General features: G+C 39.5%; 3 protein-coding genes across 13 annotated transcripts; 2 read left to right on the forward strand and 1 right to left on the reverse strand.

Moving 5' to 3' along the window:
- Window positions 1–2,928: 2,928 nt before the first annotated feature.
- On the forward strand, window positions 2,929–5,844 carry LOC115578408 (ladderlectin-like). Of its 10 annotated transcripts, none has more exons than XM_030411355.1 (9): window positions 2,929–3,037; window positions 3,135–3,210; window positions 3,405–3,446; window positions 3,749–3,790; window positions 4,092–4,133; window positions 4,249–4,391; window positions 4,503–4,637; window positions 5,407–5,518; window positions 5,624–5,844. In XM_030411355.1, the coding sequence occupies exons 2-9, from the start codon at window positions 3,159–3,161 to the stop codon at window positions 5,692–5,694; spliced, it is 639 nt and encodes a 212-aa protein (XP_030267215.1). In that variant the 5' UTR covers window positions 2,929–3,037; window positions 3,135–3,158; the 3' UTR covers window positions 5,695–5,844. The 10 variants fall into 10 exon arrangements, with proteins under 10 accessions (XP_030267215.1, XP_030267216.1, XP_030267217.1 ...); XM_030411356.1 differs by having other exon boundaries at window positions 4,252–4,391; XM_030411357.1 differs by lacking the exon at window positions 4,092–4,133.
- A 1,490-nt stretch (window positions 5,845–7,334) lies between these two features.
- Window positions 7,335–13,986, forward strand: LOC115578910 (zinc finger protein 706). 2 transcript variants are annotated; one of them, XM_030412256.1, is made up of 4 exons: window positions 7,335–7,476; window positions 8,688–8,838; window positions 10,169–10,293; window positions 13,758–13,986. In XM_030412256.1, exons 2-3 carry the CDS (start codon window positions 8,704–8,706, stop codon window positions 10,262–10,264), a joined length of 231 nt encoding a protein of 76 aa, XP_030268116.1. In that variant the 5' UTR covers window positions 7,335–7,476; window positions 8,688–8,703; the 3' UTR covers window positions 10,265–10,293; window positions 13,758–13,986. The 2 variants fall into 2 exon arrangements, with proteins under 2 accessions (XP_030268116.1, XP_030268115.1); XM_030412255.1 differs by lacking the exon at window positions 13,758–13,986 and adding an exon at window positions 10,538–12,662.
- On the reverse strand, window positions 13,067–22,495 carry bmp8a (bone morphogenetic protein 8a). Its single transcript, XM_030412253.1, has 7 exons — window positions 21,075–22,495; window positions 16,697–16,889; window positions 16,341–16,489; window positions 16,071–16,250; window positions 15,751–15,830; window positions 14,030–14,140; window positions 13,067–13,891 (listed from the first exon to the last, which is right to left on the reverse strand). Exons 1-7 carry the CDS (start codon window positions 21,580–21,582, stop codon window positions 13,742–13,744), a joined length of 1,371 nt encoding a protein of 456 aa, XP_030268113.1. The 5' UTR covers window positions 21,583–22,495; the 3' UTR covers window positions 13,067–13,741.
- Between the last annotated feature and the right edge of the window lie 1,042 nt (window positions 22,496–23,537).

A 23,537-nucleotide genomic window follows, 5' to 3' on the forward strand; every position in this document is an offset into this window, starting at 1 on the left:
AAAATCATCACCGACATTTGAAGATCATTGAGACAAACAAGAATTTTAATTCTTGTACTTTGACTCAAGTGATCAATTCAATTCAATTCAAACTTTATTAGGGACACATCTTGTGATAGGTCCATAGCACCAACAAACCACAACACAAGACAATGGTAAAAAAAATTAAATAGTAATACACAATATACCTTTAGGTACTACTGTTTTTTCTGTATTTCTGCTTACTTTACACTCTGCTACATGTTGGAGGTAAATATTCTACTTTTACTCCACTTGATTATTCGATAACTTGAGTTACTTGTTACTTTGCAGCAGTGATTTTCAGGTACTTGCACACATTTTGAAGGCAAATGTTGTACTTTTACGCCGCTTTGTTTATCTGTTCACTGTCGTTACGAGTTTGCAGATTGCATGCTGCATTATGGGCTAAAAACACAGATTCTGATTAAATCAGATAGAACCCCACAGTATACAGTTTATACATACATTCAATTATACATGTGCTTTTGATATTCAAGTAAATGTAATATCAGATACTTTAAGACTTTTACTCAAGTACTATTCATGTGAGGAAATTTTTTTTAACACAACATCTTTATTTATTACTTATTACTATATTATGGAATTGTTATATTAGCTATTGATAGGTTTTTGCAATGTATGACCGCTTTAAGATCGGTGGTTTTAACGGTAAACCATAAACACACTATTTAATAACCCAGACCAGATTCATACTGCGTCATGAACTCTGATATGACAGTATCTTTATTACTATATTATGGAATTTTTATATTGGCTATTGGTAAGTTTTTACAACGTATGACCTCTTTAAGACCGGTGGTTTTAACAGTAAACCATAAACACACTGATCAATAACACAGATCAGAATCATACTGGGTCATGAACTCTGATATGACAGTATCTTTATTACTATGTTATGGAATTGATATATTAGCAATTGGCAAGTTTTTACAACGTATGACCGCTTTAAGACCGGTGGTTTTAACGGTAAACCATAAACACACTGACTTATAACACAGCACAGATTCATACTGTGTCATGAACTCTGAGTCATTCTGTTGAAGAGATCAAATGGATGTAGTGAAAAGTACAAAACTCAAAATGCAGTGTAGTAGAAGTATAAAGGAGCACACATTGTAAATACCTGAGTAAAGTCAAAAAGTACCTAAAAATTGTTGTACTTAATTACTTTGTAAGTATTTTTACTCTCAACTACTGTACTTTAATATACCTCTAAGTACTACTGTATTTACTGCTACGTTATACTTGCACTCTGCTACATGTTGGAGGTAAATATTCTACTTTGCTCCACTTGATTATTCGATAACTTGAGTTACTTGTTACTTTGCAGATTACTGCATCAGAGCCAAAGCAGCACATTTTTAAATATATATTTACTGAGATTTATAGTCACTTAAACATAAACATTTCTACACATGAAATTAACACATTATCCCCCAATCTGGCAAAAATAACTAAAATAAAAAATAGAACAATCATAAAATACAATAAAGTAAAAAGGAAAAGTTAAGAAATGGATTCAAATAAAGTCCCAGCAGTGTACGACTTATAGGAAGGTCCAAATGAATCAGAGTTAAAAAATCATGAGTTTCCAAAAGGTCTATGTAAGGGATCCATAAGTTAGCAAAGCATTTTTCTTTCTCTCTGTTTTTTTTTTTTTTTTTTTTTTTTTTTTACAATATATGTTAGTTTCTCCAAAGCTAGACAGGCCATCAATGTCCTTGTCCACATTCCACATAGTTGTGGAATACTAACTTTTAAATTTGTTAGAAAAAGGATTATGTCATCTGCATACAAAGCGAATGAAAAACTATGTAACTTTTGAATATCGGAAAATACATTGTGACTAGTAAAAATGTCATTACGAATATCCACAATTCGTATTATGACAAGTAAAAATGCAATTGTGGACTGGAGAGTTAGTGGTTCAGAAACATTATTATTAGTCCACTTTTCAACAGTTGGGTTTTTATACAAGAGCTTTATCCACCTTTGAAAATTACCACCAATTTGAAACCGTGGGAGCACATTAAAAAGGAAGCTCCACTCGATCTTATCAAAGGCTTGACTTGCGTCTAAGGATAACACAGCTGTTTCTCTGAAATTATGTTTTTCATATAATATGTTCAGAACCTGCCGGATATTATGAAATCCTTGTCTATTTTTCATAAAACCGTTTTTGATCATTACCAACAAGGTTTGGAAAATACAGTTCTAGCCTTCTGGCCAAGCCTTGCAGAGCATTTTTAGTGTCGCACCCCATCAAAATAATAGGTTTAAAAGAAAAGCAGGTTGTTTGTTTGGTTTAAGACAAACCAGCAAATTTGACATATCATTTGTTTTAACGGTGACCAGATTTAAAAATAAAATATATAAATTAAATTAAATGATAAAACACTCGGATGATAAGAAATAAGATGTGTGCTAAGATCGACCGGCCCACAGTGCACAGTGTACATATACATGTAAAGATGTATCATTTTTCTTTTAACAGTACTTTTGACACTTAAGTACATTTAATGCCAGATAATTTAAGACTTTTACTCAAGTACTATTCATATGGGTGACTCTCACTTTTACCAATCACTTTTAATATCTTTACCATCATATTGACATTTCAGCATGTGAAGAGAAAAACATGTAATGTGAACTGGACATTTTCAGAATATGACTGGCTTTTCTCCACACATGAATGAAAATTTCCTCATATTAAAACACATATTTTCTGTTCACACTCATGTGAAAATCTTGAATTCAACTGTAAAGAAGAATATTTCAAGTGATTTCGCTGATGATGACGTTCTGAGAAAGAGACATGTACTTCCTCGTTCTGCAATCATTTAACCGAAGAGATCAAACTTCAGTGATAATTGCAGCCAATAAATCAGCCGAACTTTGTTTCGTCAAAGTCCTTGGTCGTGTATTTAAGGGGGCTTCACTCTGCAGCCTCACAGAGCAGAAGACACTCAGCTAAGAGGTTTCACTACTGACGCAGGTGAGACTTTAAAACTTAATTCATTTGAAGATTTAGAGTTTCATTTAGACTTTTAACTTTTAACAGCAGATTAACATGTTGTGTTCTTGCATTGCAGCAGTCCAGCTCATCACTGTACAAAATGAGGATCATTCTGCTTCTTTGTGCCGCCTTGGCCCTGACCATCACAGCAGGTGAGCCTCAGTGGAAACACTGAACCCATCAACAGTTTTCAGAATCTAGTTTAAAAATCTGACTCCACATTTTGAATTTGAACACTTGAGAGTGGTACTGCATCTTTTAATCTTAAAAAACAAATGCATGTTTAAAAAGTTTGATGTTTCTTTAGATAGTTCAGGACAGTTTTATCTTTTTTTTCTCACAATAGTGCCTGTAGAGGAGAAGCCAGCCGCTCAGGAGATTCAACAAGGTAAGAGGGGTAACTGGGACTCCAAGGAAAATTAATTTTTCTGCTGTTCAGACAAAATGTAATTAATCGAAAGATACCTTTTTGTAATCATCAGTATCTATTGACATTTTTTTGGTAGATGGGGAGCTGCCTGTTGAGATTGAAGTGGAGAAATTTACTGCATGGATTTTCTGTGAAAACATGGTGTTTGTTAATAGTAGTTTCTGTTGATTGACAGTTAATAATTGCATTAGTTTCAAAGGATGGTGTTTGATGTTTTTTTAGATAGTTCAGGACAGTTTTATCTTTTTTTCTCACAATAGTGCCTGTAGAGGAGGTGCCAGCTGCTCAGGAGATTCAACAAGGTAAGAGGGGTAACTGGGACTCCAAGGAAAATACATTTTTCTGCTGTTCAGACAAAATGTAATTAATCGAAAGATACCTTTTTGTAATCATCAGTATCTATTTACATTTTTTTGGTAGATAGGGAGCTGCCTGTTGAGGTTGAAGTGGAGAAATTTACTGCATGGATTTCTGTGAAAACATGGTGTTTGTTAATAGTAGTTTCTGTTGATTGACAGTTAATAATTGCATTAGTTTCACAGGATGATGTTTGATGTTTTTTTAGATAGTTCAGGACAGTTTTATCTTTTTTTCTCACAATAGTGCCTGTAGAGGAGAAGCCAGCCGCTCAGGAGATTCAACAAGGTAAGAGGGGTAACTAGGACTCCAAGGAAAACAATTTTTTCTGCTGTTCAGGCAAAATGTAATTAATTGAAAGAAGCCATTCTGTAATCATCAGTATCTTTTTACATTTTTTTAGTAGATGGGGAGCTGCCTGTTGAGGTTGAAGTGGAAGAAGTCAAACTTGAGGCAAAGACGGGCAGCTGTTCAGCCGGCTGGGCCAAATTTGGATCCAGATGTTTCAATTTCATCAGCAGCGAAAAGACCTGGGTAGAGGCAGAGGTACACTCAGACACTTTATTCCACATTTAAATCATAAAGATTTCATCCCCCAAACAGATATTTGTCCTGTAACTGTGTGCATTAAAAGATTACCATCTTCTTCTTTTGCAGCGTTACTGTCTGCGTTTTGGTACCAACCTTGCCTCCGTCCACAGCCAAGAGGAGTATGAATTCGTCCAGGAGGTTGTGAGGGGCACCACAGGTCGTTTTCCTCAAGCCTGGCTCGGTGCCAATGATGCTGTGAAGGTAGAGAACAAAACCTTATTTTACAGACTGACTGACTTAAAGACAAAGCCAATTTCCCTGTCAAACAAATGTGAATTCTGCTGGTGGATTAAATGCTGATAATCCAACAGTTTAAGATCTGTTCTTTATCCTCAAATGTAGTCAATTTGATTACAATGTAAGGATGTTTACAGTAATTTTACACTAAATTACTGGCTAATAATTGCAGAAAATTCACAGCAGTATACTTATTTTATAGAATATATGTACATATATATGTATATATATACATACGGTAGCTTGCAAAGGTATTCACTAATATGAGAGTAATATCATGTGATATCTTTTCCCCCTTGAACTTTTCCACATTTTGTCACGTTACAACTACAAACGTAAATGTATTTTAATTGGATTTTATGTGATAGACCAATACAAAGTGCTGATCGATCTATCTATCTATCTATCTATCTATCTATCTATCTATCTATCTATCTATCTATATATCTATCTATATATTGCATGGTAGCCTGTAGTTAGACTGTAAGCATGTGAACCTTGTTGTAAAACTACAATTACTTCATGGTGCTACCCTAATTACAGTATTTCTGTATCTGAATGCCGCTTAAATTCAGATTGACAGCAGTTCACCGTGATATTCCTAATCATTACCCATCAAGCATTGCAAAAGCACAATTGGAGAAATTTACTGTTCGGATTTTCTGTGAAAACATGGTGTTTGTTGATAGTAGTTTCTGTTGATTGACAGTTAATAATTGCGTTTGTGTCACAGGATGGTGCTTGGCTCTGGAGTGACGGTTCAAAGTTTTATGACGGGTTTTGGGCCGAATTCGAGCCCAACAATTATATGAGCAAAGAGAGATGTGTTGTGATGAACCTATCAGGTACAGTAATATTATGTGATGTCTTTTCATGTATAATCTGCTCTCTCCTCACTTACCAACTTCTAAAAAACTGACCGCAAATGTTCTGTCTGACCTGCCTTTTAGCGTTCTTACTCTGGGGTGATGTGAGCTGTGACCTGAGACGTCCCTTCGTCTGTGGAACAAGACCACAGTGAATCTAATATAATTAACCTTAGTTTTGTAAAATGAACTATGGCAGTGAAATTTGTGATCTCACTTTTTCAATTGTAGAATTGTTCAGTTAGTTGTTTGGGATAATTGTTTGGAAAATTGTGAAAAAATGACAAAATAAAGATTTCATGGTGCAGTAAAATGAGATTTGCTTCGTGTTTGTTGAACTGATAACACATCGGCGATTTCCTGCTTTGACACTTTATTCACCCACCTTCCATACAATGAAATTAATTCACCACAGTTAATTATATTTTTACTTTTTAGCTCTACTACACTACACCTATATGATAATTATAGTTACAAGTTACTTGAGGATTGCATGCTGCATCAGGGCCAAAGTAACACATTTTTTACAATACTGTGGCAAACTGATGTTTTTGATTTATTTATTTTCCCTCCATGATCTCCAGATGTTTACTTGCTGCATCACTGTCAACTGTAACAGCACTTCCTCATATACACAGATACAGATGCAGTATTGTAAACAGTACACAAAAGCAGCGTTGGGGAAGCTACTTTGCAAGCGTAGCTTGTAAAACTACATGTAGTTCAACCTGGCAGTAGTTTGAACAAACTACATTTCTAGCCCTGGAGAAATGTAGTTTGTAAAACTACTGCTAAAAAAAAGTAGCTTTAGCAACTACTTATACTCATTATAGTCATTTAACTCAGTGTTAAATAAATCAACATATGGTCTATATGAAACAAAACATCATTGCTTACAAAAGAATTGCATGCCAGCAGAAATATGCCTCTCAACTCAAGTCAACTTCAGAGGCACTAACACTGAGACACTAGAACTAGATGCGAGACATGAGCAGTCTCTCAAAGTTTTTATCAGACAGCCCGTTCCGTTTGGCACTAAAAACATCTTTACCAGCACTAAAAATCCGCTCACATGCTGCGCTGGCACCAGTGTTGAACTTCACAAACACTTTGGACATTATGGGTAGAGTTTTGAAAGCATTTTCTGGTGACTTCACAAAGGCTTCCACCTCATCCACTTTGTCATCAAAGAAAAAATAAAATAGAATATATATTATATAGGTCTTTTTATATATATATATAAAAAAATATTTCATGCTATTGGCCCAAATTGTACTTTGTAAACTGAGTAGTTAAACTACAAACAATGACCCAAAAAGTAGTTTAAATACTTGATGCAGCACAAAATATGAATGTAGTTTAACTACCAGCAAGTTACAGCAAATTGTAGTTAAGCTAAGTAAGTACATGTAGTATCTACATGTAGTTTAAGTCTCCCCAACACTGCACAAAAGTCATACTTGAGTAAGTTAGTTTAAAAATAACATTGGTAAAAGTGAAAGTATTTCATGTGCTACTTTAGCTCTTATGCAGCATGTAATCTGCAAAGTAACTAAAGATATCTAATAAAGTAGTGCAGTGATATGTACAGTACTGCCTTACCTGGGTACATTCCATTACTATGCACATGTAGATGCCATTATATTTTAGATTTTAATCTCTGTTCTGGGTATCTGTTGTATTTTTCTGTGTTTGTTTTATGTTGAAAACCAAGATAAGAAGTATTTATGTTTAATGTAAGATGTGAACTGTCAGTGTTGCCCATAAACAAACACACTTCTTCCATCTCTGCTGTCGCCGCTGCAGTTCCGCTCCAGGCCTGCAGGCGGCGCCGCTCACGTCGCGAGGCGGCGGTTACAAACCTTCTCTGAAGTTTCCTCCGGCGTCAAAAAAAAAAGAGACCGACAAAAGAGCGAAGAGAGGATCAAATCTCGAAGGTAAATCCGCCTGAAAACGAAGATGTAACAACTATTCAACAGTTACAACTTGATAAATGTTTAGCTAACAAAGATTTGTATTCGAAACCGTGTTCTTTATTGTCCAACAACATTGTGCTGCGCAGTTAAACGGAGTCACATGTAATACTAGCTTCCTGAGCTAGCTTCCTGAGCTAGCTTAGCTAACGGTTGATGGAAGGCCTGTCTGGACTATTTAACCGGTTATTTAAGGACGTTCTGTTTAGAGAAATTGTCAAATATGTGGCAATGAATTAACGTAAACAACAGATCAATAAGTCTAAATCAGTCAACAACAAATACAACATTATTAGACACGTTTGACTTGAAGGGAAGCGCCGAGGAGAGCGGTGTTTCCCCGTGATGGCTGTAGTAGATAACTGCTAGCTAGCTCTTCAGAGTCGCTGCGGGTCTGTTGTGAGATCAAAAGTTTAAACGATTACAAACCTCGGTAAGTCAGCCTTCAAAGCATTCTGTCCAAGCAAGTTGTGTTTGTGATTAACATAACGTTCACCAGTTTAAAGATAATAGTAAGAGCTAACGTTAGCTTAGCTATATTTTGTCTGTTAGATTAGTAGGTACCGCTTTCTAGTTAAATCAAATGAAGCAGGTACACCATGAATAAAGTGAGATAACCTACAACTTGAAGGAGGAGATGCACTGAAGTGGCCAGTTATCAGGTGCACTGGTTCAAAAGTCCTGCAAGAAACTTTCACGGCTTGATATTCATATTACTAATATGTATTCTATTCTCATTAATGTTTATGGGGTTGACACAATGCTTTAGTAAATTCAATAAAGCCTCCCTCCCTCTCATGATAGTAGACTACATACTCTTGGCTGTCTAACAGTTCAGTTGTTACATAATCAGCTCTTCAGTGGAAGCTGCCAGAGTGTTTACTGTAGAAAAGGTGGCTGGATGTTTATGTAGCCTGTTTCCCGTAATTGGAGCTAAGGGACTTGAGATTTTGGTTGTCGGAAAGTTGTCATTACAATATGCATTTTTACTGAAATGTCAGGTCAGACTAATCAAAGCGGTTTACCACAGCCTAGATGTACCTGCTGTTTATTTTTAACTCTGCATTTAGATGTGACATTTATAAATCTGTACGTGTTGGCAAACAAAATCTGTAATTGGGCTATAGAATTGGCACAGGTGAATCATCTGTGTTCTCTGTTCGCTCTTCCTGCAGGTCAAAGTAGAGGGCCATGGCTCGTGGGCAGCAGAAGATTCAGTCCCAGCAGAAGAATGCCAAGAAGGCAGCAGAGAAGAAGAAAGGCCAGGCTGCTGACCAGAAGACTGCAGCTAAGGCCGCACTGGTCCACACCTGCCCAGTCTGCCGGGTAAGAACACTGACACCGTACCTACCTACATGCTGAGGACACATGGGGTGAAAGTACTGCAGTGGCTTGATTGTTGTGAGAGCAGTGGCTGCTGGGACCAGAATCACATCTCTGTGTGGCGATCGACAAGCGATTTAGCTCCTCTACTCTTCATGATGTCCTCATTAATTTATTACGTTTGTAATTTTTTTGTCTTTGTGAATAAGTGGGACGTCTCTTCTTCTGCTACCTTGAAGTTAAAAGACCCATCGCCTCGTGTGATGATCTTTGTGGAGGGTCTTCTCTCCTGCTCTTCTCTCCCGCTCTGTTTAGGCATGTTGAAAACTATGTGTAATATGTACATGATTTAAAAATACAACCGCAAGAAGCAGTGACTGTTTCTAAAAATAGGGCAGATTGAAGCTGAATCCATTTTAGAGATTTGCTTTCTCCCAAGAAACAAAAATTGCAGTGCATTAGTGCTTTTCACACGGCACGTAACCCCAGGCTACAGGAGCTGTTAGCGCCGGGCTACGAAAGCATTAACAGTAGCACATTCCAAAGTGGGCCAACCCTAAGCCTGGGGCTACGTGGTGCCAGTGTAAAACATGGCTAAAATAAAAAGACTAGTAGCACATAATTCAAGAATGGTCATCTTGGCCTCAAACCACGTGTGTGCCTGACCCAGGGCTAGTAGAAGAAGAGTGTGAATTCTATAGCCCTGGGCTTAGGTTAACCCTAGGATAACAATCTGTGTGTGAAAAGAGGCTACATCATAGCCTAAGGATAGCCCTGGGCTAAGTTTATGCAGTGTGAAAAGCCCTTTATTGTTCTGTACTCTCCAAGGCTTTACTGATGAGACAACTATCTGGTGTCAGGTGTCTGTGGTGAACTTGAATGTTTTGCATTTTTATTGAATATATCATCGTTGTGCGTCACAGAAAGCATCAAGTTTTCCTGAGACATTCTGCGGACTGGTTTGACCTTTGCTGAAATAAATTCTAATCGGATATAATCTTCTGCTTACCCACTGACTGAAGTTTGAAATCTGACCAAGGTCACAAAAGAGTAAAGCATCAGTTGATAATTTGATGCTTCAGTGTGATTTGCTATGTGGCTGCAATGAAATGTTATTATCATGATTTGAGCATTTTCTTGATTAATTGTTTTGTCATCAAAATAAAAGATATTTAAAGAACCAAATTTTGCAGTGCTCAAGGGGACATAATCAAACTCTTTGTCAATACGAATAACAGTCCTATTGTCCATTACAGAAAGAAAAGCGTAAGAGTTCTAATTTATTACCTCAAGATCAAATATTTAAACCACAATATTCTCTCTTTTTTTTCAGACACAGATGCCTGATCCCAAGACATTCAAGCAGCATTTTGAGAGCAAACACCCCAAGTCCCCCATGCCTCCTGAGCTCGCAGACGTTCAGGCATGAAGTGTCGACTGGACTGGACCTGAATCTGGGTAAGACTCACTGTCGTGTTCTGTTAGCTGCAGAGAAAACTGAGGATTTTGTGAAAACCTCCTCTAAATTCTACATTCTTAGATGTTGTATCAGACATGTCTTTCAGATTTCACCAAAAGTTCTATTTTTGTACAGTGAACAACTTAAATATTTAAAAAGAATTCCTCTCTGAGGGTTTTTCTGTTTATTTTTCCAACTCTAACGACCATAACACTAAAAAACAACCAAAACTGTCACTTCCAGATACACAATGACCACGGACTAAAATCAAGGCGTCTGAAGGATGTTGATGACGAACACTGGGACCTGTCAGTATTCACGGACAACGGGCTGGGAAGGAGGGAGGGGGTGGATGTGTGTATGTGCTGTGTACGTACGTGTGTGTTTGTAAGAGAAAACCAATAACGGCGGGGCAGAAGTACACCAGCACCCCATTTTATATTTATTATGTACAACTACCTTGCTATTCCAAATGGGGGACGGGGACCGGCGAGACTGCCTGTTAACACTGAATAAAATAATCTTGTGACTAACGACTGGGAGATGTGAGAAGTCTGAACAAGTTACAATGAGAAGTAAAACAAATATTTTTGAATGCATAGCTAGCTAACAGCTGGTTGTACTTTTTTAAGCGCTGTGTCGTCCAGAGGAACGGACGGCACAGTCAAGACCCCCACTAGAAATCACATCGTGAAGAATAGACATGGCACCACTGTTGGGTTCAAAACGTATTAATCCAATAGTTTTTATTCTTCTTTTCACTTGATGAGGGTGTTTATGTGATGTCACCATCACGTATACCCTCCCTGTAGTCCAGGTGACGTGTGGAAGTAATGTTCACATTTTTATAAAAGCGTGAAACTTTGGTACCGAAGCATTTTCAGAAATGGAGCCTCGTGGTGGCCATATTGCTAAATATATCGTTTTAGCATTGACATCATAATGTTCAATAGTCAATGTCAAGTGAGGCATGAACAAAATAACAGCTTATTTGATGCACCACTCAACTAAGTCACCCAAAAATGGAGTGAAAATATCCTGTTTTTCATAGTACAATATATGTAACACCAAAAACCAAAATATCGCAGTGTCACTTCTCTCCAGTATCATGCGGCCAGAGCCGTAATCAAATTAGGTATTTTTGCATCAGTATCAGGAGAGACTTCGGGAATTGAAAGTGTACTGGAGACAGTAGCTTACATCTGTGTGCTCCAGTACACTGTGTATTGTATTACTTATGGCTGCTGTAAGTGTTACTTTGCTGTGTTAAATGGCTCTAGATTCCAACAGTAATCACACCATAAAAAGGCTCTTGAACAAACAGCAAGCAGGACTCTCATGTAAGGTTTACAGGTTAAGCTACGAGTTCTAGCACACCCGGTTAAATGTTTGAAGAAAAGAGGCAAAGAGAGCTGCCTCCAAAAAGAAAGGAGTCGTGCTAGTGTGGTGACGTAGAGAGGGACAGGAAGTTGGCCATTCTCTCCTGACACTAGTCTTTATTAAATCACGTCTGCATGGAAGTTGTGTATGTTTTTAAAGAAGAGTGGAGTATAATATTCAATATGACCGGAGCAACACAGCTTAAAAAGAATGTGTTGAACAAAGATTTACTTCAAAATTGTATTACAAACTGCAGTAACTTTACCAAGTCTCATGCTTTTTATGAAAAAGTGAACATTTCACCTCAAACTCAGCACACATCATCTGGACCAACAGAATATTAACAATGTGATTTTCCACCTTTAGCCCCCTTTATAAATTGGCTGAAATCTGTTTGTGTAATTTCAGATTTAATGTTGGTTTTAAAAAAAAGTAAATGCAGGGTATTAGTTCATGAAACTATTTCTTGGAGATTCATGTTTTCGTTCAACAATAGAGACACAGACTCTACAGCTATGCCTCCTCTGCTGCTCCACAGGTGTCCACACTCAGTAACACCTCACAACAGTACCTCACGTTACACCACACAGCAACTCTTCATGGTTTCTTCTTTCGTTTCTCCAAATTCTTCTACTTCTGCTAATTTTTAAGTCATCCTCCTCGGGCATGTTTCCCAACATAATCTTGGCAATAACATCATGTTTGTCACATTTTAAGATTTGCTAACATTTTATTTGCTAATCCCTCTCTTAACATGACAACCTCATTTATGCTTTCGACTGTTGTCAGTTTGTTTATTGACTGAAGAAATTGTAATCGGCCCCAAATGAAAAAGAAATTTGTTTCGCGACTGCCAAAAGGATCAGATCTGCTCTTTTTGTTTCTTCATATTCTCACTAGCAGGCAACACTTCACTAATTTGCTTTAACTGTATTATTATTTTTTTTTTTTACCCTTTTCAATAAATTGAACAATGTATTTAATGTGACCGCTGTTCTCAGCTGATTCTGTTTGTGACGAGATGAAAGATGAGAAGTCCTGTGTGTGTGTGTGTGTGTGTCAACATCACGATTGATTTCATGTTTAAAATGTTAATTGTTTGGTAGATCGTTGATGTTTACGATTTTGTTAAACAGTTCAAAACCCAAAAGACATTTAGTTTACTATCAAAAAACAAACGCAGAAAATCTTTATATGATTCAAAAAATAACTTCAGCCAGTAATTTCCTGGTGGTGGTGAGATGAAAATAACAAAAGTTCACCTGCTGAAACAAAAAAGACAACAGCACCTTTTTCATCTGTTAAGTCATAAACACAGGTGAGAAAACATCTGAGTCCTGTAGAGTAACTAGTTTTCTTCAGGCCTGTCATACAATGACTGATTCAAGAGAATGTGAGTATTTCTTTTATTAATTCAATACAATTTAACATTTTCTCTTCATATAGACTCTAACAATAGAAATGCTGTCATTTCATTTAATATCTTACTTGTATACAAACAAACAAATAACAGGCATCACTGATGGCATGTTTGTCCATCCAACATCATTTGCCATTTAAAGCTGTCTGAACACTAAATCAGAGTTAATTTGTTTGCAGCTGATAAAAAGGGCATAAAAAGATATCAGCTTTCTGTTTGGTTACAACTTTATGCAATGAAAAACGTTTGTACTCGTGGAAACTTGAGGAAGAAATAAACATCTGTAACTATTTATGAAGCTGATGGATGTTTCATGACAGAACACTTAAAGTTAATGTTATATATATATATATAAATATTCAATATTATCACATTATGCCGAATAACCTACTGAGTGATGACAACCAGCTGACAGTTTGGACATAAACAATACTGTTATTAAAAAAAAAAGAGAGCGAAAGCTTCTTTGATGAAAGATAATTGAGTCACTGATCCTAAATCAGCACTTGAACACATCAGACAGATACCTGTTAAATAATGCCTTTATAATCCAAGTTTCTGCAGAGTTCATGTTTGAAAAACAAGCCAAAAAAAAACATCCATGTAGTTTTGTGAGTTTTGGACTCTTCAGTGGAAGTTTCTGACTCTCATAGACACCCACAGGTCTTCACCACCATGTTCCGGTGTTTCTTGAGGATGACGTTGTTGTTGTCGTCATAGAAGAGGACTGAGATGGGGCTGAGCTTGGTGGGTGCGCAGCACGCCTTCGGAACCTCGTCAGGCTTCAGGAGGTGGACCTGCCACACAGTTCATATTTACAAGTCAGTTACAATCAGCAAAATGTACTTAAAGTGTCAAATTAAATCTACATGTTGGGATGAGTGAATATGAAGATGAAGCAACAGTGTGAGTTGTGTTGTAATCAGAGTACCGACCACTTGCTGGATGAGGGCGTGGTTTGTGGCGTTCATGCAGGAGCCCAGAGGATAAAAACACTCTCCGTCACAGTAGTAGGCTGAATATCCAGGCGGGGCTAAAACCCAGTCCTGAACAGAACCACAGAGGCACAGTTAATGATCCACAGCAAGAAGCTAGCTGCTGTCTGTATCCATCAGATGATGATGATGTACTGAATCATTTTTGATAATTATAAAAACCTCCACTAAAGATACAGAAGGGAATGATCCTACAGAAGCCCTGAGGGGAAGGTGAAGAGTTTTTTTTTTTCTGGTCATCCATTTTCTTAGTCGGATCGAAATAGTTTTCTCTCCTGTGTTTCTGACTTGAGACCCGGTGGGAAAAAAAACAGTTGTCTCTTCCTTAAATTTTTCTGTCTGTGAACTCATGCAATATTTTTTTCCAGGAGAAAAAATAATTAATGTCTGAAACCAAGTGGGGGAAAAAATGTCAGGACATTTTCTTCACGTGTAAGTGAGTGAAAAGAAAAATCTCAGGAGAATTATTTTCTCAACCTTGTTAACACATCGTAAAAACGTATTTTTTTTATCTCCTGAAAAAAAAAAACTATTTTTCTTTCTTTGGTTTCACCAGAAAAAAATGTATTGCCAGGAAAATGAAAGAAAAGTTTCTGGGGGTTTTTTTTTTTGGTTGGTTTTTCCTGGAGATTTGTAAAATCAAGTGGAAAATATTTTTGGTGAAGAGATTATTTTCCATGTTTGAAACTGAGTGTGGTAAAACAAAGTTTTGGCAGAAGAAAAACACTTTTAATAAGGCCCATTTTTCTAATTGTGTGTTTTTATAAAAGTCATTTGGACCACAGGAGACTACCTCATGTTATAAAAGGACCAAACGCCTTCATGTTTTCTTCAAGGGGAGTTTTAATATCTGCGTGCACATTAAACACCAGACACATCTATTGTGTATAATAATTGTGCAGGTGATATAACATTACTGTCATGTCTTTGTCTTAGTGAGGTGTGTGGTATAATTAGTGTATATGCCAAGTTCTGCCAGGATAATCTTTTTAAGTTCCATCATTTTTCCTGTCTGTGAGAAATTGTGGCAGAAAAATCGTGAAGAAACCAGGAGACAATTTTTGTTGTTGTTTTGTTTTAAACGGAGTGAAAAACAACATTTCTTTCCCAGAGAAAAATCTGACCAAAAATGAAGCAACATAAAAAGGCTCATATGAAATGTTACTGCCTGATCTGACTTGCTGAAAAAACACAATATTCTGACGCTGACGGGCAGATTAGCACCAATTATAACACCTTCCTCGCCTAAAACTCCCCTGGAAGAAAACATTCAGGCTTTGAGTTTTATTTGGAGCAGGATTGTGGTGCACTTCAGCCTCTTGTGGTCAAAATGAGGACTGAAAACACAAACACTGAAGAAATCTAAAAAAAAAAAAAAGAAAAAGAAAAGTTTCTTCTTCCAAAACCTTCTGTTTCACACACACACAATAAAATCTCCTGCCAAACGTTGTTTTTTTTTTGTTTTACATGAAAAAAATCTCTGGAACTTTTTTCCACAGATGGTAAAAAAAGGAACGGAGAAAGATGTTTTTTTCCCACCAGTTCTCAAGTCAAACACACAGGAGAGAAAAAACATTTAGAACAGAAAAATGGACCAACAGAAAGAAAAGATACGTCTTCACTTCAGAATGGAAATCAAAGAAGTGAAATTGTGAGCTGACCTTCCAGCCCAGGTCACTGAAGCTGACGTAGAGCTCGTGTTTCTTACAGGGCTGACCTCCGTTGTTGGCTGGACTCCGATCTGAACACATTCAAACGTTTGTCACAATCAAAATGTTACCTCGGTAAAATTAAAAGGGTTCAAGGATGTGAAACTACTAAATCCTTTATCTTTTCAGAGCACAGTTGAGATATTTTAAGGTTTTATCCATACATCCGGTTTCATTGAGGATTAGTTCCTTTCAGTGTAACTTACTTTGATTCTAATAATTTAATTATTTATAGCTGCAGTGACTTTAAATCATTAAGTGTGGGCGCTCACTGTGGATGCTGGGGACTGGGAGGTCGTATTTGGGTTTCTTCCTGCGGGGATGAGGCTTGACGGCTCGCGGCGGCCGACACGGGACCTGGCTCTCCCTGAAGAAGGTCACCATGAAGGGCTGCTTGGAGCGAGGCCCCCGCCGGCCCACCAGCCCGATCCAGCCTGCAGACAGGGAGCGGTCTGAGAGAGGAGACGAGAGATTAGATCAGACGTTTTTAAAAGAGGAATGTGACGGCTGTGTGGTGCCGTGTAGCCCGGCGCTGCACCCACCCTCCTCCGTCTCCACGTAGAGTCGGATGCCCAGGTTGCTGCGGGGGTGGAGGAGCCAGTGGTTGGAGGCCGTGGTGACGTCGAAGGCCAGCCAGCCCTCCTGTCCTGCGGGCACCGACTGCATGTCGAGCAGCACCAGCTCAGGCTCTCTGAGGGGAAACACACAAAACAACTGGAGTGTTATCAAACAGCTGACATTTTGGACAAACTGAATGAAAGACATAAATATAGTTCAATTTTACTTCTACTTTTGAATCAACAAAATAGCTATTACTAAAATATATCTTACATTTGAGGTCTCCTTTGTTGAGTACATGCCAAAGACAAAAAACAGCAGATAAATGTGAGCAAGTCACCTGTGTCTGTTATCTCGTTGGATCTCGTAGACGGAGATGTGCAGGGTTCTGTTGGCCCTCTGGCCCATCGTCAGGGTCTTATAGATCCGAAACTCTGCGGCTGTCACCGTCTCGCCCTGAGGGAGCGGCGTCAGGTCGAAACGAAACTCCTTCCAGTACGGACGAGGCTGCAGGAGGTCGCGCTCCTGCTCCACTGCAGAGACAGACACATTAATATGTCTCAGACAAGCAGAGAGAGAAAACATACAAACAGTTCTTCAGGTATTGAGAAGGCTTCAGCTGACTGACTGACAGATGTTTGGCCAGGCTACTGTTTCCCCCTGTTTACAGTATTTGTGCTAAGCTACGCTAACAGTCTGCTGTCCTGCAGACATGTCTAATCTAATCTTACTCTCAGAATGTCAAAGCATTCCTTCAAGTAAAGTCCAAGTAAATTGAAAACAGTACTTAAAGGTACTACAATGAACTTTTAACTCGTTATGAAAAAGTTTTATACAAAGTACAAAATACTTTCTTACTGTACTTAAGCAGATTTCTTCAGGAACTGTGCTGCACTTGAGTAACTAAATTACTTTTAATGCACTTAAGAGGAATTATCAGTTAGTTTTATCTCTCGTCATGCACGCCGCCTTCCCATCATCACAAGACTGATTTCAACCTATCAGGTGTGTTAGTGTCTCGAACCTGCACAGACTGGATTGTCTTATTTTCTCACTTTGTTTCTGCTCGTGACGCTTTACCAACTCAAAGTGTGGCTATTTGACGTCCTGGGAATGAGACTCAGCAATCAACTATCTCTGTGGTGCTTTCAGGAACATCTGGAACAAATCTTACTGATTCTACCTTTAATATGACGTGAGCTTCAGTTAACTTTGACCAGAAATGTCCTTCAGAGGGAAACTTTTACTGTGATACTTTGAGTACATGTCAGAGCCTGTACTCTATTACTTTGACCTGAGAAAGAAGTTGAATCAGTACTTTAGTCGTTTAAATACACGTTAAGAACGTCTGATGTTCCTTCACGTTGACAGACTCTGATCAGACTCAACATTCTCAGCGAAAGAAGGGACTGAAACAATCCGTAAACGACATGTAAATGAGGAGTGAGTAGGCGAACACACACACACACACACACACTTCGCACTGGTGTTTCAGTTTCATGTTTGGATTAGGTGTGTGTGTGTGTGTGTGTGTCCTTGTGAAACCCCACAGGGACACATGCTCACTGGGGTTTGGCGCGCACACACACACATAATAGAGATACTAAGGACAGGACACCCCTGATGGGTTGGGCGTGCTCATATCAGCACACACACACACACACACACACACACACACACACACAGCAGTAATTAGAGACACTTAGTGCCCTGAACCGCAGCAGCTGCTCAGCACACACACCACTAATTGCAGCCCTGCCTGGTATTTTTAGAGTCGCTCCCTCCACAGCAGTATTTTCATCTCGCTTCGGACCGTTAGCTTTTTTTTTCTCTCTCTCAGTGTGTGTCAGTGGGGCCTTTAATTCTAACCAGCTGTGTCTTCCCATTACACATGCGTAGGAACACACACCCATGCCTGTTTGATTCAACTTACATGAACTACACACACACTGATTAGATTAGTGATAGAAATAGAAGCTTAAATAAATCGTCTGCTGCTGCGGATCAGGTGGAAAAGAAGCTGCTGAGAACGTGTGTGTGAGAAACCTACAGGATGCTGAAGGACTTTTAACTCTGTGTGTCACATAAATACACAAGCAGCCTGAAGTTATTACCGTCTGCTGATGCGTTCAGCTACTGTTCTGTGTAGATTTAACGATGTTTGAAGGGTTTCATGACAAAATAAGAGCCGCACCGCTTCGACAGAAACCCTGACGCTCGCTGTTGGACACTATTAAACGCGTGAGTCACCTTTGTTTACAAAATGGTGGTTGGTTTCGGGGGTGGAATTGCTGTGTTTCTGCCGTGTTGACTGATAAATTTAAGGGTGCATTTTCGTCTCCAAAACAGAGGCCGAATTCCGAAAAAGGAAACCTTTCATTTGATGTGAGTTCATTAAAGACCCCGAGCAGAGCGAGGAGGTGATGGTTCCCACGATAAACTGGGCGCAGATCACCGTCTCATTCCAGAGGAGCAGGAGGAAGGAAGCCATTCGGAAGAGGATGTTTAAATTTTATGATTTGACAGATAGGCATCAGTCAGGCTGCTGTGTGGTTTTGGAGAGACGCACGAACAGTCGCACAAGATCTGGGTGGTAAAGTTCAACGTTATTTCTTATATATGCAGTGAAGATATTATATTTATTATCAACTAGAATTGAATTAACAGTAGAGAGAAGTGAGAAGAAAATCCCGGTTCTGTGTCTTTATAAGAGTTAATGGGGTGTATTTTGTCATGGAGACTCATCAGCCATCCAAGTTTAGTGCAAATCTGTTCTGACAAACCAACAAATGGACACGAACGATAAAATTACCTCCTAAAGAAATGTATCTATCTTATTTCCTTGATTAACCAATTAATCATTAAAGTTCCCAGAGACTACAAACTTTCCAAAGATATTAAAGTTCACTTTCATCCTCAACAAAAAACTGAAACATCGTCGCATTGTAGGAGCTGCTTTTTGGCATTTAAAGGAACAGTTCAACTAAAAATTACCACGTCGATGGAAAGTCGGATGAAGTTTCGAAATATTTCTGAAGTTTCTCAGCGAAACAGCATCGCACGGTTCTCCTTAACAACTGAAGTAAAAGACAACATAAATTTAAAATGGCTCCATCAGCTCATCCAAGTCACCAGAAGCGAGAAGAAAAAAATCCCAAACTGAATTTGAAAGATGTTTTTGACGCTGCAGAGCTGTTTTGCGCAGTTTTCCAGAAATGTTTCTCTTTTTATCTTTATCGCTGCACAAAATTCCCTGCCTGCATGTTTTAGTAATTATCTAGTCACTAATAGAACATGAGACTAAAATTCACCAAACATGGAAACTTCAGTCAGATTCAGAGAACACATTTTTTCCTCTTGATGATTATTATTTTTTATATGTTTGAATGTTTGAGACCATCGTGTTGTTTTCCAGGCGGCTCATCTTTTCTTTTGGCTGCTGAACAAAATAAAAAACATTGTCAGAGAAGATCTGAACTGTTCCGTATCGATCGTTGTTCCCGGCGTCGGGAGCGTTTCGGTGCTCGGCTCAGCGTGGCTCCAGCAGCGGTGGAGCGAGGCTGGTGGATTTAGGAATGCCGGTCTGAAATGGAAACCTACCAATAAAGTTCAGCCGTCCTGACATTGGTTTTAATCCTCTCTGTCGGGGCGAACGTTTGAGGAACTAAAACGGTAGCGGCGACATGTCACTGTCAGTGTCATCAAGTTCACACACGGTGTAATTTCATCGAAACCACAAAGTCAAAAACTGCTCTGTCATTCCAAACTGATGATAGAAAATGTTCTCTGTTTACGGTTAAAGGATTATGATTATTATTCTTGGACTGCCTGACGACATGAGGGAAAGTCTCCCGATGACAGCTAGCCTGTCAGCTAACTCTGCTACGGTGTTTCCCGTCATATAACAGAGAAATAATAATGGAATAGTTTGATAGTTTGAGGAAAACACCTCATTAATTAACGCTGATGTCAGTTAAATTTAAAGCTACAACCTGCAGCCTGTTAGCTTAGCTTAGCACAAAGACTGGCAACAAGAGGAAAGAGGTAGCCTGGTCCTTCAAAATAAGAAAATGTGCAACACAGCTGTAAAAAGACATTGTTTTTGTTTGACGTGGGGTTGTGTGATGGAAAATGTCTCCAGGAAGTCACTGCACCCGACCGAGGAGCAGTCGGGCACAAACCTCCCTGAAAAAAGATTTAGACAGATTAAATAAACGAGATAACTTGTTAATCAGTGAGCTAACGAGGCGCTGATAGGTGGATGTTGAGACTTTTGGCCGGGCTAGCTGTTTCCCTTTGCTTCCAGTCTTAATGCTAAGCTTCGCTAACCACGTTCACGACTTTTTTAATAAAACATAGCACCACTTTTTCAAATGGCTGATTTTTATCCCCAACCATGATTTAAAAGTATATTTTGTTAAAAATGTGCTGAAAATGAAGACTTGCACCAACCGATGTTAAGTATGAAATGAGATTACATTTCGATGAATTACATTTTGGTACACGAGTGGCCGAGTTGACGTCATATGATGCTGAAATTTGGCGGGAAATATAAAGTCTGACCAGATGGATTCGCGGGAACACGACAGTCTTCACTGAGTTGATTCCCTTCATGACTTCTAGAGTTTCTGCAGATGGAATTTTTTAAAACTGTTCGTGAAATGTAAGCTGCGTCACTTCCTGTCTGCCGTCACCTCTCCACACTGTTGTTTACTCACCCAGGTTGACGAAGCTCATCACCGTGTCGGCCTCGCTGACCACCGTCCCGAGCGGCGGCGTGTGCGTGCTGAGTGTCGGAGGAGCCGCGTGGTTGACCTGAACCAGCCTCTCCGCCCCTCCAAACTTCCCCATGCCAGGTCCGTTCACAATAATCTCATTGCCTTCGTCCTCCCCGTCTGCCGACATGGCGTGGTAGAGGTCCAGCATGAAGAGCGGTGCGGAGGAGGGCGGCCGTAGCGGCGGGTGGGGTCTGGGTCTCCCCGGCAGACCCAGGATGGACAGGATCTCCTTCTGCATCTCCTTCTTCTCGCGGCCGCTGAGCCTCCTGAAGCTGGAGTGGACGACGGCCTCGGCCTGCTGGCTCCACAGAGAGAGGAAGAGCAGGAGCAGCAGGGGCAGCAGGAGCAGGGTCCTGGGGTGCAGGAGAGGCCGGTGGCGTCTGGAGGAGGATCTGCTCGTCATCTTGCCGCAGAGACAAGAGAAGCTGTGGGAGACGTCTGAGTCCATGTCTGACAAACCAAAACTTTTATTCCCAGTAATAATCAGCCCACACTCGAGTTTATCTTCGCTCCAGTGTTTCCAGACTGACACCGCTTTCTTCTCGTCCTCCTGTTTCAGCGTCGCCGCAGACAAACGCAGCGCTGATTTATGCCTGATGTGTTTAGAGGAGAACTTTGTTTACCGCCTTAAACTGCCTCTGTTTATCTCTCCCTCCCCCTTTGCCTTCCTCTCTCCCTCTTCTACCTTCTCTAATCTCCAAGAAGAGAGAAAAAAAAAAAAAAAGAAATCCCTCCTCACCCTCTGATCCACTTCTCCCTCACCTCTTAGTCGTGCAGCAGCAGAAACAGAGATAATGAGAGTGAGGGCATAATTACAAGCCTACAATGTGTTTTGAATATAGACAAAGAATGCCTCTATGGAAGATCGGCCCGCGCTTTGAAGTCATAAACTCTGAGGATGGAAAGCAGTTTCACTGATGAGCAGGTGCTGCAGAGATTGCAGGGAAGTCTGAGCGCTGTGTCATCACACGCCTCCCCGGCCTCACGGGGAAATTAAGTTCACACCTGCAGTGATTCAGCCCGATATCTCCCGAGGATCGTCTGCTGGAAACTTTTATCCAGTCATCCTTCAGTTCTTACTCATCCATTCACGGACGCTCCCCACCCACACGTCTCTGAGGCTCCAGATGTCTCTCTTAATCCAACTTATAAAAACGATAACAGCAGGAAATTGTTTCCCGGTTGTAAATCCTTCAGAGAGGTGAGAGGTCTCTCCTTCTTCTTCTTCTTCTTCTTCTGATCCGTGGCAGCTCTCGTCCACACTCTCAGTGGGAGCATGTGCAGCAGTGAGAGTGAGTCCTGTGTATGAAAGCTCAGAGTGTAACAGTTGTTCAGAACCAGGAGGGAGTTTCCCTCCCAGCCTCCGCCTCTCGACCGCTTTCAAGTCTTCAAACTTGTCTCCGCTGCTTACATCTCATCGTCACCCCTCCCAGTGGTCTCTCTGGGAGACCTCATCTCTCTCCCCTCCTTACCTCCACCCATCTATCTTTCATCCTCTCATGACTGCTTCCTTTCATAGCTACTCAGCGTTGAGTCTCAGGCGGCTTGGCGGGAAGCACTTCAAGTGGCCTGATGCCCTGTTTAATAGCAGCTCTACTCACAGTGAGTGTAAAGGGGTTTAAAGTCAGAGGTGGATGTGATGTTTCTGTGTACAGAGACCCAGAAGTGACAAAAGACCATCTGAAGCCTGAAAGATAAAATATGTCTGCATTAAAACGTGTTTATATGTTTTGTTGTGTTGTGTCCCAAACGTAACGTAACAATGTTCAAACCTGGAGAAATCCGTTGTTTTATGCAAGGTGGGTTTCATGTCACTATAACTTCTGATGGAAAGTGAAGATATTTTTTCCTGAAAATGTATCCCATGTGTGAAACTGAGCAGAAAAAAAACTCAGTAGAAACAATAAAACGTGTTTATTCTGGGGAAATGTATTTGTCCATGCGTTTACCAGGGAGACATTGTTTTCAGTAAAAATGCAATTCAGGGGAACCTGTTGTGTTGATCAGGTTTACACATGGAAAATAAATTCTGCCCTGTTGTTTCACTCAGTTTCACAAATGGACAGCAAAAGTTTCCTGAAAAATCTAATTCTTTCGCTCGGTTTGACATGAAAAAACTGTTGTCTCCCTCACAAAATGGAATAAAGATTTACGCCAATTTCTTGCGAAAATAGTTTTCCTGTATTATTTTTTCCTTCGCAAAAAGAAGTTTTTCAACATTTCGCCTGACAACAACTGTGTCCCTCACACATTTTTCAGGAAAAAACACTTTTTTTTAATTTATTTTTTTTCTTTCCTCAAAAAATGATTTATTTATGTTTTTACTTTTTTTCTCCTGATAAAAGTTTTTCCATCGGAAAAACTAGTTTTTTAACTCCTCTGACAACAACTTTGGGAAAACGA

Source organism: Sparus aurata, chromosome 3, assembly GCF_900880675.1.
Source record: "Sparus aurata chromosome 3, fSpaAur1.1, whole genome shotgun sequence".
Lineage (NCBI taxonomy): Eukaryota > Metazoa > Chordata > Actinopteri > Spariformes > Sparidae > Sparus > Sparus aurata.

What these genes read in the sequence shown, in the direction of transcription:
- bmp8a (XM_030412253.1), bottom strand. Translation starts at nt 21,582, where the DNA reads ATGGACTCAGACGTCTCCCACAGCTTCTCTTGTCTCTGCGGCAAGATG. An exon ending in CCCAGTCCCCAGCATCCACA is followed by an intron (nt 15,831 to 16,070) that starts GTGAGCGCCCAC and finishes GAATGTGTTCAG; the next exon opens with ATCGGAGTCCAGCCAACAAC. An exon ending in TCAGTGACCTGGGCTGGAAG is followed by an intron (nt 14,141 to 15,750) that starts GTCAGCTCACAA and finishes GGTTCTGTTCAG; the next exon opens with GACTGGGTTTTAGCCCCGCC.
- LOC115578910 (XM_030412256.1), top strand. Translation starts at nt 8,704, where the DNA reads ATGGCTCGTGGGCAGCAGAAGATTCAGTCCCAGCAGAAGAATGCCAAG. An exon ending in ACACCTGCCCAGTCTGCCGG is followed by an intron (nt 8,839 to 10,168) that starts GTAAGAACACTG and finishes CTTTTTTTTCAG; the next exon opens with ACACAGATGCCTGATCCCAA.
- LOC115578408 (XM_030411355.1), top strand. Translation starts at nt 3,159, where the DNA reads ATGAGGATCATTCTGCTTCTTTGTGCCGCCTTGGCCCTGACCATCACA. An exon ending in GGCCCTGACCATCACAGCAG is followed by an intron (nt 3,211 to 3,404) that starts GTGAGCCTCAGT and finishes TTCTCACAATAG; the next exon opens with TGCCTGTAGAGGAGAAGCCA. An exon ending in CGCTCAGGAGATTCAACAAG is followed by an intron (nt 3,447 to 3,748) that starts GTAAGAGGGGTA and finishes TTCTCACAATAG; the next exon opens with TGCCTGTAGAGGAGGTGCCA.